Source organism: Drosophila bipectinata, chromosome 2R (genome assembly GCF_030179905.1).
Source record: "Drosophila bipectinata strain 14024-0381.07 chromosome 2R, DbipHiC1v2, whole genome shotgun sequence".
Classification (NCBI taxonomy): domain Eukaryota; kingdom Metazoa; phylum Arthropoda; class Insecta; order Diptera; family Drosophilidae; genus Drosophila; species Drosophila bipectinata.
In genome coordinates this window covers 16,119,338-16,133,041 of record NC_091737.1, presented here as the reverse complement: position 1 = coordinate 16,133,041, position 13,704 = coordinate 16,119,338, and the positions used below count along the sequence as shown (strand labels likewise).

The window sequence follows — 13,704 nt, the reverse complement described above, 5'->3', positions numbered from 1 at the left end:
ATGTATATTTATTATTTTTATAATTTATGTCTTCATATTTTCGTATTCGTTTATTTAAAATTTTTTCAATTTTCCACTCTACGGTTGCAACATTGTTGCTAGCAACTTTGGCGCTTGCACTTGAACTAGTTTCCCGTTTCAATCGTTTTCAATTTTCCTCCCCATTTTCCCGCACACTAACACACCTAGCAGTCTCCACTGATAACAGTCCCAGGATTGGATTTAGTTACGGATCCATCCGCTATACCTTTTGCCACGTCCGCCTATCGAAGTCACTCAACAGCAACTGTTGCAAATGTGGCAAAGGCAACTTGTGGCTGCTGCCTCTGCCAGCTCGCAGCATCCGTTTTCCGAGCTTTTCCGAAAGCTTTTCCTCGCACCACGGCAAACTGTTGATTGGTGATTGTGTGTAGGTGTGTGTATGTCTGTGTGGTGGTATGAGTATATTGGCCAGGAAGAGAACTCAAAAGAGAGTGGTTCGCGAATGGCATCTTTGTTAGTTAGTTAATTAACACCCATTCTGAAGGCTTTATTAACTAAATATATATTTTTTATATAAAAATTTTAAAGAAATATATTCTTATTAAACTTAATTATTAGTAAAAAGTTTATATAATATTTAAACTATACATTCAATATTAAAATTCTAAACAAACATTATATATAAAATTATAAAATATATTAAGGTAATAAACTCTTTTTTTTTTTTATTTAATTTAACTTCTTTTGAGCCACAAAGCCATTAAAGTCAATGTTTCCCAAAGCAACAGTTACCAATGTTAACGGACCACACTGACATGGCTAAAAGCTCCCTACCACAAATAGCTGCCACACTCACAGAATTAACGCGCTTTTAATAGATTAGACCCCCCCGGCCAGGCTGCTCGCCAGGGGCATAGATTGGTGCAACCAATGATGATGGTGATAGCGCTGTTCAAGGACCTCTGCACCCGATCTACCAATGGCCAGTGGCTGCCATATCCTCAAATGGAGCAAGGACACTTGTCTGGAAAACTTACAGAGGCTAGAGGACAAACACCTGACTAATTGATACGATTGGGATTACACAGGGGGGAAAATATTGCAAAATAAATAAATATTACTATAAAAAATTAAAGAGTTGTTAGTTTTAATAGTTCCTTTTTATTTAAATAATCTACCTTACATCTTTATTAAATTTTTCTTTAATATATGTATCTCTAATTTAACTTTCTCTCTGTGTAGGCTCAACCAAAGTAATTTTCGTCCTTTGATACGGTAAAGATACCGTAAAAACAATTACCTGTATTCCCTTCCTGACATGCTTACATAGTGTTGGTGAGAAGCATGCATTAAGCCCACATTAAAATTATCAGTGGGCGGGCCAGGGATAAACGAGGCGCGGAAATCAAATTGAGTCGTTTACTTAATTTAAAGCTGTGCCAAGTTCACGAGCACTTTTTCCGAAGTTCGCGTCCTTGGTAAAATTATCCTGGAAAATCTCAACTCTGTGTCGGTGTGTGGGTGTGTGAGTGTTTTCTGGAAAAAGCTAACAGGCCACTTCCTTTTGCGGCGTTTGTTGACTTCTAGACGTCTAATAATGGACCCGACGGTGAGGTGCAATGTTTACCGGATCCTGCAACCTGGACATTTGCATGGCCAATTAAGTCAGAGCCTTTCTGCCCTGTCCTTCGCAACGGTAATCCTATATATCCCATAGTCGACTTGGGCGACCTCGTTGCACAGCTTCATGTTACCAGCTAGGAGCACGCGTATCTGATTAGGGCGCTTTATTATATCAGGATGGGGTATGGACAACAGAATTCTGCTCATTATATCTCTTCCCTTTAAATTAAATTTAGACATTGCTGGAAAATTTTAATTTTAAAATAATTGAAATTTGAAATTCATAACATTCTTACTTTTTGGCGCCAAATCCCAATAGGGCTGTTTCATGTCGATATATTTTTATACCTTACGAAATTATAAACTGAAACATAAGGCATTTTTTTATTTAAATGAGATTAAAATTATACATTTTTTAAGTTTTTTATGTAAGAAGTGCATATTTTTTATTTATATTTTTTTTAATATTAATGGGTTTACAAATTAAACGCCAAAACCAGATGTCGCCTCTGTAACTTTTGTTAAACCGCGATTTTATATTTAATATTATGGTGGAAGTTTTTGAAATAACTTATGTGGAATTGGAAGTGAGACCGTTTTTTTAAATTTGAAATATTTTTCTTTTATCAGAAACTAATAGTTATAATGTTTTTAAATTAATAAGAGCTGAAAAGAAGTAGTGTTGTAAAGCGCGAATTCCAAGCTGTCAAAATTAATACTAAAAAATCAACTGATAAATACCAGAAAACCGTAAAATGTTTGCCGAGAAATACCACACGCACTCGCATAGCGCCAGCCCACCTGACGCTGATTTTCTTCTTGCTCCTGTGCCGCCGTTTCATCCGGAATTTTTTGCAAATGGTTGTTTTTATTGGTCGAGCATACAATTAAAAATTGATTCCTGGGTAATTAAATATTCAGCAACGTCTGGTAAGTGGGTTTTCGGCACAAACGCATCTCCATTGACCAGAAAACAGTGATTAGAGCCAGATAGACAAGCGTATTCCGGTGAAAACGCCGTTTGAAAAGGCGCGTCGTGTTCTGGAGTCGAGGGAAGTGCGTTACAATGCATCTGAAGACATGCAGCTGTAGTTTTTGAAAACCAAATAACTGGCCACTAATTATCTTTTCGCTTCCTCCCCATTAGGACCAATAACAAAAAACCGAAAAGTCTAACGCGGTGGCGGCATCGAAAATTCCGTAGAAGCACAAAAAAGAAAAATTTGCAAGGCAGCGCTGCGTCTGTGTGAGTGAGCGCGTGTTCGTGTGAGTGTGTGTTGACGACGACGTCGAGGAGCGAGTCTTTTTGCCTTTGGTGCGTGCGCTGTTTTTCGTAGGGAGCCAGCTCCTCCGCCCGCCCACAAAAAGAGGCGAAAAAACAGAAACAACAGCGACGCCTGCAGTCCGAATCCTTTACCGAGAAAAAGCTGCTGCTTTGGCCAACAAAAAAAGAAGAAAAGAAAAGAAAACGTAACAACACAACCCAAACAAACAAGTGCAACTGCAATGGAGAAGAGAATAGAATTGGAGCGGCGCGCACGCAAAGCCAATCAGGTAAGTGTGATAACGTAAAACAGGGAAAAAAAACGCGGGATTACGAAAATGTTCTGTACAAATTTTTTTTTCCATTAAATCCCATTGTGTGAGTGCATCGCAAACAACAGTCGCCATCATGTAAATCTAGTTTCAATTTGTGTCGCCATATAAATAAAAAGAAAAAAAGCTGGAAGCAGAGAAGCGGCAGCAGCGGCATCAACAAATCGAAAACGAGCGAGCGAAAAGAACAGAACACGAAAAAATTGATCGCCATAAGCAAATTCTACACACATGTGTGTGTATGTCGCTTGGCTCGAAGTACGTGTGCGGCGGACAGTGTTGCCATGTGCGCGCATTTTTGCGCCTTGCCGTGGCTTTTGCTCAAAATTACAACCATTTCCCTAACGATAAACAAATACAGCGTGTAAATGGAGTGCAATTGTGTGTGGCTGGCATGCAAATCGCGGCCGATCTTTGCGAGAATCTCTCTCGCACCTGAAGTTTTCACTGCCGACAGCTGGCAATGCTGCTTGCCTATTCTTTTCTACCTTTTTTTTGTTTTTGTTTTTTCTCAGCGGCCTTCAATTGTGACAAACGCGGCGGCAACATGTGTTTGTGTGTGCGTGTGGTTGTTTGTTGTTTGCTGCTGCATGTTGTAATTTCAGGTTATTTGATACCAAAATGTATCTATAACAACATTATAGCGCGCGCATCATCCGCACAAACATACGTACTCACACACATACACTCTTGCAGCCAAAAAGACCACGCACCAAAGACACACACATGCACGCCGAGGGCCAAGAAACTTATGCACAAAATAATCGACACATACATATGTATATTGACTGCGCAGTCATAATACTTTTATGCTCCTACACCACCCATCCCATCCTATCCCACATTGTTTACCACCTACCGCCTGCCCCCTTCGACTTAATAGCTATCTCGCTAGCCATCCCGCTCCCTGGCTTCCGTCCTCTCTGTCGCGCTGCACCGCCAAGCGCTAAGAAATGCAAGCGAAAGACAAAGCCAGGCCGCTGATTAATAAACATGCGCTCTGGCCAGCCTACTCAATCAGCGGCCACTTGGGGGGCAGCCACCCAGGCACCACCCACTCTGCTCCCCAACCCCACCCCACGATGCACCCGCAACAACAATAACGTCGTGAGCAGGACAGAAAGAAAAAAAAAAAACAGCAAAGCATACACACATACAAGGTGCCTAAGCCAAAGCCAAAGCTGTATGCATTCCTTCTCATTTGGCAAGATACAGTAACTATTGTGAAAAGCTAATTGAAAATATTTTCGAGGTGCAAGGTTCACATTCAGAGTTGAGCTTTACACTATTTGACCTTCACTTTGGGTGAAAAGGCTGCCAATAGTTTGATCTATTTGAGAGAAAATATATTATTAAACTTGTTACAACATAGAGATGTTCCCCTGTAGCCGCATAACTGTTCACCGCCAGACAGGGACAGGCAGACAGATGGCTCGGCAGGCCCCATCCTGTTGTCTCGTTGGAGCAACGTGACATATTGATAATTGGGCAATCTGAAGTGAACTTGCTCAGCCTTTAAAAAAGGCAATGTGTGTGTGTGTATGTGTATAACCCGTATTCGGTCCTCGGTCGAGGCTTATCAGACGAAAGCCAAGCATCTTGGCCTTACACCCACCGCCCCCACCCCCCACAGACTGGCGCAACAACTATAGTACGTCACGGTCAAATGTGTGTTGTGTTGTGTTATGGCTGCTGCTTTGCCGGTTCGCTTTGCTCGATTTCTTCCCCCCCCATTCTCACCCTCAGCCCACTTCGCCCACATCGAGTCTTGTTCTTCTGCGCTGCCCAATTCGCGCATTCTGCTTTGTGGTGGGGCATACACATACACACGCACACGCCGCACACAGAAATCCATACTGAGGTTACATAAACGCGCGTCGCCACTTTTCGCAGCCTCCTACTGATGCGTATTTTGGCAAAATTGAAGCGGCGATTCATTACCAAGATGTTTGTTGATACGCCAATCTTGTTATTTTGCATGTGATGGCATCTAAACAGAAAAAAATTCGCAACGTTTGATCGATTTTTGCGTATGTATTGTTCTCCATTTTTTCTTCTGCTTTTTCTCTTCACACGTTCACACAGACAGTGTTGCCAGGTGGCCGTTTTCACCAATGTCTATCAATTGCCTGAAAATACCAAAACGGGATGGTCACTCTTAGTTTTAATGAAAGATATCGATACTTATCGTTATATTTAAAAAAAAAATAGAATATTTAAATTAAAAATGTTTACTTTTACTTACAGATCACAGAGTTGAATCTGGATAATTGCCGGAGTACAAGCATCGTGGGCCTTACAGACGAATATACCGCCTTGGAATCACTTAGCTTGATTAATGTGGGCCTCACCACCCTAAAAGGTTTCCCCAAGCTGCCCAACTTGAAGAAGCTGGAGCTATCCGACAACCGGATTTCAAGCGGCCTCAACTATTTGACGACCAGTCCAAAGCTGCAATATCTCAACTTGTCCGGGAACAAGATCAAGGATCTGGAAACCCTGAAGCCTCTCGAAGAGTTTAAGAATCTAGCGGTGCTGGATCTGTTTAATAATGATGCTACCCAGGTGGAGAACTACCGAGAGAAGATCTTCAAGATGCTTCCATCGTTAAGCTTTCTTGATGGGTTAGTATTGATAAACCTTCTTTTTGGAAACAAAAATTTATAATAATTTTCTAAAACAGTTTTGATTGCAACGACGAAGAGGCGCAATCAGATGGCGATGATGATGATGAGGTTAATGGCAACGATTCCGAAGAGGAAGGTATGTATTCAAAGTCGCTAACAAATAACTAAACTACAGCATTAAACAGGATTACATACAATCTCAGTTTTTCACCATTAACTTCCATGTCCGTCTGGTTAAAGGCTTTATCACATATTTGAGGTTTCACGTTTTCTGTTATCACAAACAAACCAAAAACCAACATTCAACCATAGCTTCTGTCGCCTTTCAGATAAGCGCGGTGCCTTCTGTTTAAATGGTTTAGAAATCGATTTAGACGAGCTAGAGGCTCTGGAGCAGCGTGTAAAGGCGAAAAAGGGGGGACAGGACAAGCCACCTCCCCCGAAGGAGGATGAAGTAGATGAATTAGACGAGTATCTGAAAGAGTTGCAGCTGAGGGAAGCCGAAGCTGTTGCTCCTGCACCGTCAGGCGAAGAACAGTCTGTGATAAAGACAACCCAATTGCCTCCAACAAACCAAAGCATCAAGTTCGCTATACTTCTCTATTGGTTTTTGGCTATTTTAAATCTTGCCAATGCCGCATGTTGTAAGAATTTGTTCTTAATTGGCTTTCACGTCGAACTTCTCTAAACCGAAGCGCTTTAGGAGGTGAATTGTTTAGATTTGAAATTATGTTGAAATACCCATTGGATTTGGTTTTAAAATTGTAGCAGACTTCTGTACCTATCCCTTGTAGATGAGAACTTCCAAACTATAAATGTATCTTTCTTCTTAAACCCCCTTTACCGATTTTTCGACTTAGGGAAGTTCGTATTGCAATCTTTGGCTAATTTTCCCTTATTTCCTACCTTCCAGTTTCCGGGGATGATGACGAAGAGGATGGCGACAGCGATGAGAGCGACGAGGAGGAAAACGGGGAGGTTTCCCTGTCCGAGGTTTACAATGACGATCTGGAAGAAGACAACTCCGATTGGGAGGAAGGCGAAGGAGGCGAGGAAGATGAGGAAGATTCAGATATTGATGAGGCCGATGGTGAGGCTAATGAATCGACTGCCTCAGTAAATGCCAATGACAAGGACGGCGAAAAGGGCGAAGGTATGAAAATATATATTTTGAAGTATATACTTTAATGCTTAATAATTTGTTTATTTTTCTTGCAGAAGAGTCGCAAGCCAGGGGCAAGAAAAGAAAGCATGATGGCTAAGCTTTTTGAACTGTCGCTGTATCGTCTTGTACGTTATAAATTTAAATATATACACCCCACACACGCCCACAAAAACACAGCCACACACACACATCATATTTTGATAGAAAAAAATGATTAACCATTAGGAAACCTAAAATTTGTTTCTCTAAAATGTAAGAAAGAAAACAAAAAGCAAAACAAAATCGACATTTAAAACCTAAACCCCAGAACACAGACAGAATACATAGACGGAGAAAATGAACATAATAATCAAACAAACCAAGAAAAGGAAAAGATATGTTTAAGAAAACCACGAAGAGGATCGGAGATAAACAAACCAATAAAAAACCGCATCGCATAACTGTAGCCTCATCCAAACCTTAGTTCCAGTTCCAGTTTTAACCACTTCGTCACAAAACCGCTTCAATAAAATGGAAACATTGTAAAATTGCTTAGCCCCAAAGTTATTGGAGAATGTATTTTACAAATTGTACAACCATCTGATATATCTCGCTGACAACACATACGAACGGAGAAAATCAAACAAAACCAATGCTTTCCGGGCAGCCTGTTTCATTTTACAATTGTACAATTGCGGCTTTGTCAACGTTTCGCGTTAAAACGATCTATACACAATTACTACTAAGAACTTTTAACTAACTCTTAAGTCATTCCTTTTTTGAATACGGATAAGTTAAGCAATCTCCAGCTTCAGTTCACTTTCTGCGAAAGGTGAATAAAAGTGGAACCACATCTTCATTGTTACCCACCTTCCCGCTCCTCTATTAACCTTTGAGCCTCTCTTTATTTGCATATTTACACACATCAAAACCACCAATCAACCGAAATTGTTTTCCTTTAAATACTTCTAAGCAAGATCCCCCAATGTTTCAACATTTTAAAGGCAGTAGTAACATGTTTTGATTGTTTATGGCGATTAAAGCGAAACAACATTTTTAGACAAGATTTTTCATTTAATAAACAATTATGCAACCAATTATTATTAAAAATGAGTACGTGTTTTCCTTTTAAAATTTATAAACAATGAACGGGGGTGAAATTCGAATCTTTCAGATTAAATTTCGCGCCGATAGACATTTATCGATATATTTCAGGGGTGAGTTTTTGCTCAAAGGCAGCCCTGATATTTATGGTGACAACCCTACTCTCAAAATCTGGCGCAAAGCAACATACAAAGTGAAGCGTCTTAGTTAAATTATTTAAATGCGAGTTCTGATTACGGAAAAATGTCTGGAGATATTGCAGTCCAGCTGAAAGGAAGCCGCGTCGACGTGGAATCAGCTTGTAAAACGATCGGAGCCAAATTCAAGGAGATCGCCAGCGGAGTCCGTGGAAATGCAGATGCATCCTATGCCTTGAGATACGATTTGAGTGTTCTGCGCCATATTTGCTACGCTGTTAAGAATCTTCAAAATGCAGATATTTTTTGTGATATTATGGCTATTATGCTGCCACACGTGGAGCCTTTTCAAGAGAAGCCCCAATTGTGGGAGGGCCATCTGACGAGCCTGCGGTACATTCATCATGGTTTGTGCCAAGAGGTGAGTGATTCCTTCAACTTGGCGACAGTTTAATAATGTTCTTCCCATTTAGAAATCCATAGCCGCTTGTCAGAAGCTGTATAATCTCATACGGTCGCAATCGTGCCGCTTACAAAATGATTCTGACTATAAAATATATCTGGACATACACTTGACCCACTTTAATGTCATACACATGCAACTTCAGAAACAAACGCTGCCCCTGGAAGCCACTCACCATCTGTGTTTTGCTCTAGAGGCTCTGGGGGATCTATTCAGCGCCATGCGACGAAAGAACTTGACTAAAAATGGTCCGCTTCTGGTGCAACTGAATGAGGCTATGTTTGGGAAAAGAAGTAGGACTTTTTTCAAATCCCTAAGTTATCTGCCAAGCGAGAGTCTAACCAAGATGTTTGAGCCACTAATAAAACTTCTGGCCAGCAGTTCCTTCACCGATTTAAACAGTCAGTTTGCGGAGTACCTGAGCTTCGTATTGGCTCTTTTTCAAATTGATATGTTAAATCCTCAGCTCAATATGCACATGGCCCTGCAAGCGCTTCGCATGTGCAAGGAAGTCTTTCGAGAGAATGCCAATGCCACCTATGCTCTTCAGCTAATATATTACTTTTTGAAGGTCATCTACGCCCGTGAAGCTTCTCAGGATTTCAAGCGCACCTACGTTGATATCTGCCGCAAGTTCCAGACCTTTTTTGAACAAAAAGGAGCCGCTTGCTCCAAGGAACAATGGCTGACAGATTTTGTCATTACCTTACAGCGTTTGCAAACGCTTATCCATCAGAGTGTCAGCAAATCGGCGTCGCCTTTCCAGCGATTTTGGCAGCAAATGGAGACTGAAGGCGGTACTGAGGCATATGCAGCCCACTTTCAGATGCTGCACAGTAGTGCGGCTATTTCGGTTAATGTGACAAGGAGTCCACTGGGCAGCAATTGTTCCAACGAAGCTTGCAAAAGCCAAAGGAGGCACTGTATCATGAGCTTTGGAATGTGCGCCTTGGATGCCTACATCAACTGGCAGCCAACGGCCGAGCAGAAAACCGACAGAGTGAGTTTCCTAAAAATACTGTAAGTTTTATTCTCTAATTTGTTTTTGTTTTAGACGCCTCACAAGCCCTTGTTGGGCATAATCACCTACACCATGGATGTAGCCAAGAGCTTGAAATGTCTAGGCCCTACTAGTGTGGAAGTGATTAAGCTAGTTCGCCAGCTGACTCACGTTGCTGATAAGGTGTCCTGCGCTGAGCAAATGGCCCTGCTGCTACCCCTCCTAGAGCCGCTACAACAGCTACGTCCCCTAATTGCCGATCAGGAGCTGAGTAGTTTGTTGAGAAGGCTTTTTAAGGCCAGTGGCCATTGTAAGGACCCACAGATGGCGTCTCGCTTGCAGGCCTGTTATATAGCCTCCCTTAAGAACCCGGTTCGGCTGCGTTCGCAAATTAGTTTGCATTATCACAGCCAAGCGAAGGAAGGAAAAGAGATTCAGAAATGCGTCTACGAGTGGCACGAAAGTTGTCCACTGCCCAATCCCCTCACCACAGCCCAGAAACGACAGCTTTACGACACTGACTTGTTTGCTGTCCTGCACAACTTGAGGAATCCTTCTTCATCTCACCTGCGATCGCTCCTCCGCTGCAGAACAAATGATTACCAACTGGTCCTCCTGGCCAGGCAAATGCGCAACAATGGCTCCATTCTAAAGGAATTGCAAGAAGTGACTGCCAGACTGAAGCATAAAAGTGCCCTTACACGAATGGATCAGCTATCTATGGGTCATGCTAATGTGGGATTACTCATAGAAGCACTGGAGGCTCAAAAGACCAAGATTTCGTCCAAGGACATACAAGAGAACACGATGGAAGAAGTACTTCTACGCCAGAACCTGTCGACCATAAATATCGAGCGGGAGCAGCGCTTAGTTAAGTTAGCTTCAGACTCCATTGCAGCGTTTGAAGGATTCTTTTCGCGAGCCGACCAGGAACCGTTGGGCGAAGAGGACACATCCATAGACTGGGAAGCTTTGGTGGATGATGCCGTAGCGGCAGCCATGGCGCTATCGAGCATGGGTTACCAACAACAAGCGGAAGATGCGTGGCTTCTCCTTCTGAGGATAGGGTCCTTGCTGGAGGATAGGTTATCCTACCTAAGAGCACTGACCTACTTCCTGGCACAAAATAAAGTGAGCCCCACGCTAAAACTGGACCTCGCTGAGGAAGTTGCACGTGCGGAGGATATGCTTGACGATCTGTGGCCACAGCTGCAGAGTGGAAGGTTTTTCAAGCGCCAGCACACCACAGTGATGCTCTGCCTCTGCCATTTGGCTAGTTACTATGACAGGAAAGACTGCCAGAGCACGGCGCAGTTGCTCCTGCTTCAAGTGGAACAGTTGCGGGAGGAGTTCCCGGAAAGGACTGGAAAAAGCGACATTGTTTTAATCACCTTACAGACGGTGCGCTTCAGGCTCTCCTATCATCAGCGGAAGCCCAGGAACCCAAGGATACCGACACCATTGCGACAGTTGGACACTCTCCTTGATAATGTTCGGAACTTTTTCACGTTGTCCAGTGTGGATGCGGGCTCCCTGCAACTGGTACTCTCCGCGCTTGTCAAAGAAAGCACCGAGTGTGCAGCCAACCGGCTCAGCGAGCGTCTAGCCTTCTCCAACTTTGCACTGCAGATGTTCCTCCAGTCGGGCTTTGCCCTGCGCTCCATCGAAGTATTCATATCTTGGCTGTGGACGAATTTGCAGATGGAGTACCTCGAAAAGGCAGAGTCCAAGCTGCGACTGGTCGAGCACTGTTTGAACATAAAGCCATTGGCTCGGAAGCAAGCACCGACGGAAAGTGCCAAGGTAGAGGCATCGGTGGTGTCACTTGAAAGCAACATGATGCTCATGCAGCTGGTGGAGCCAATTAGGAAGCAACAGCAGGTGGACATGAGCTCGCCCAAAGGCCTCAACCTGCGGCCCAACAGTCCCAGTTTTCACATGAATTTGGAGCGCTACCTAAACTTCAAGGAGGCACCGTCGGTTCTCCGCCAGAGCTCCCAGCTGCAGTGCCTCTACTTTGTTCTGGGCTGCCTCCATGCGCGACTCTGCTTTTTGCAGAGGAATGACGATCAGTTGGAGGAGTTTTATGCCGAGGCCGATAGCTTTTTGGCTAAGAACAAAGAACTAAAGACTTTCCTGGGTTCGATGTTGCAGGTGCACCAAGTCTATAAGGTCAACTACATGCGCTATAAAAAGAAGCACCAGGAGTCCTTGTCTGTTTGCCAAAAGGGCCTGGAGGTGCGACAGTCCGCGATGGATATCAACTACAGCTACAACTTCTTGGCCCAGCTGAAAGCGGCGCAAGTGGAGCTGAAGCCCTTGAAGCCACAGTGTCAAAAGTCGCGAAGAGCTTTGGTCTTCAATCTTTCACCCGAACTGAAAGTACGGCCAGTGCTGGCAGGAGGAGCAACCAATTCAGCTGTGAAAGTGAAGCCATCCGCCAAGAAGGCGCCAAAGTTTAGGATATTTACAGAGCTGGAGCTGCGACCTCCCTGTGCCGGCAGTACAAGTAGCTCTGGCAGCGGCAATGAGAACACACCGCCCTCGGATCACGTAGACTTGAATGCCTGCCAGGCCATCGAGATAAGTGATGACGACGACTCGCCCACCACACGGCCCCTTAAGCCATCGCAATCTCAGGCCAAGGTGAGGGAAAAAACCAAGACCAAAGCCAAGACGAAAGTCGGCGAAGTCATTCAACTCGATGACAGCTTCGATGGTAAGGGGCAGACCCAGTCAAAGGTCACGGCTGTGAGGAGCACCAGGGCGAGGATTCGGCAACCGGAGAAAACACCAAAGGCAGAGGTTCTTTCGTCGAGGAGGCCCAGACGAAAGGTGGTCGAGCAACCCGTAGAAGCTGAGTGTGTTAGCACACGGAGACGCCACAGAAACTGATTAGTTTTAGTTTATTTTTTAATTGGTTTTTAACTTTTATTTAAATGCGTTTATTTCTCACTCAAATATAATCCATTTATGTGTTGAACTGACTTGGTCTCAGCCCGGTAGAAGGGGCATTAGCGATGACCTACATATGTCGCCACTCCAGAATCCCCGCTGAACTCTCTGACCATCTCTGCCATGGTAGTAGACCCCGGCTCCGGACTTGCAACCCTCCTCGAACTGACCCACATATCGGTTGCCGTTGGCTATCAAAGGGGTATTACTCTCAAAATTTAAAGTCATAATCTTTGTAGTCCACTTACCCGCAAAGAGAACTCCACGTCCATGAAACCTATCCAGCTGCCACTCCCCGATGTAGATGCCTCCGTCAGCCTGCCAGAGAATGCCGTGACCGCTTCGCTTGTCCTCCAGCCACTGGCCGAAGTACACGGATCCGTCCGGATAGAACTGTTTCCCCTCCCCGCTTCGCTTGTCCTCCCGCCAGTGGCCAACATAGATGCGCAGCGCTCCTCCGGATGGCTCCTCTCGTCGCAGAGTTCCGTAGCCATGCCTCTTGCCCAGATGCCACTGACCTTCGTAGACCAAGCCGCGTCCACTCCTCCTCACTCCGTAACCTTGGGGCTGGGCGCCCAGCCATTTGCCCTGGTAGCGGCCACGCCCATTGCCTCCTGGATACCGCTGGCAACGAACTCCGGTGGCGTATCCGCTTGCCGGGCACGACATGTCTTCGATGACTGAGCCCATTGTCAGTTTGTCATCTGTGGCGGTGCCATGTGGTGTCTTGGCGGGCTCGGAAGGTAGCTTCTTGCCTGGTTAAGGGATGGGGCGGTGGTGTGCGTGTGGTGTCATTTTTCTAATCAACCCCAAAGCAGCATGTCTTGCCACCATTTGAGTTCCGCCAGCCACGGCACGCAAGCCAAAGCAGGCCAAAGACGTTGCCTCAATAGGAAATCGGTTGTTCCGGTTAAGTATATGTGGCAAAAATAGCCTAATCAGGTGTATAAATTACATGGAAACAGGATAAAACGAATAGACTTAGGGTAGACTTAGGATATGCAGATTGATGGAGAATCTATCTAAAAAACGTTATAGACATTCTTCTCAAAACCTGATTTTTATTGGCAACG

The 13,704-nt window shown here is 44.2% G+C and overlaps 4 protein-coding genes across 5 annotated transcripts in view; 2 read left to right on the top strand and 2 right to left on the bottom strand.

Annotated features, from left to right (window-relative positions):
• Elk (Eag-like K[+] channel) overlaps positions 1–285 on the bottom strand; it is a 53,083-nt gene extending 52,798 nt beyond the window's left edge. Inside the window, exon 1 of the mRNA XM_017238719.3 lies at positions 248–285. The gene's annotated coding sequence lies outside the window, so the exon portion shown is untranslated. The remainder of the gene's footprint in view (positions 1–247) is intronic.
• A 2,092-nt stretch (positions 286–2,377) lies between these two features.
• Mapmodulin (acidic leucine-rich nuclear phosphoprotein 32 mapmodulin) lies at positions 2,378–8,082 on the top strand. 2 transcript variants are annotated; one of them, XM_043210729.2, is made up of 7 exons: positions 2,378–2,535; positions 2,753–3,159; positions 5,449–5,825; positions 5,885–5,964; positions 6,158–6,472; positions 6,742–6,981; positions 7,047–8,082. In XM_043210729.2, the coding sequence occupies exons 2-7, from the start codon at positions 3,112–3,114 to the stop codon at positions 7,088–7,090; spliced, it is 1,104 nt and encodes a 367-aa protein (XP_043066664.1). In that variant the 5' UTR covers positions 2,378–2,535; positions 2,753–3,111; the 3' UTR covers positions 7,091–8,082. The 2 variants fall into 2 exon arrangements, with proteins under 2 accessions (XP_043066664.1, XP_017094311.2); XM_017238822.3 differs by lacking the exon at positions 6,158–6,472 and having other exon boundaries at positions 2,380–2,535.
• Positions 8,083–8,222: 140 nt separating this feature from the next.
• thr (three rows) lies at positions 8,223–12,659 on the top strand. The gene is made up of 3 exons (XM_017238839.3): positions 8,223–8,634; positions 8,687–9,676; positions 9,731–12,659. Exons 1-3 carry the CDS (start codon positions 8,320–8,322, stop codon positions 12,569–12,571), a joined length of 4,146 nt encoding a protein of 1,381 aa, XP_017094328.2. The 5' UTR covers positions 8,223–8,319; the 3' UTR covers positions 12,572–12,659.
• Positions 12,603–13,614, bottom strand: LOC108123597 (MORN repeat-containing protein 3). Its single transcript, XM_017238840.3, has 2 exons — positions 12,880–13,614; positions 12,603–12,822 (listed from the first exon to the last, which is right to left on the bottom strand). The coding sequence occupies exons 1-2, from the start codon at positions 13,319–13,321 to the stop codon at positions 12,671–12,673; spliced, it is 594 nt and encodes a 197-aa protein (XP_017094329.1). The 5' UTR covers positions 13,322–13,614; the 3' UTR covers positions 12,603–12,670.
• Between the last annotated feature and the right edge of the window lie 90 nt (positions 13,615–13,704).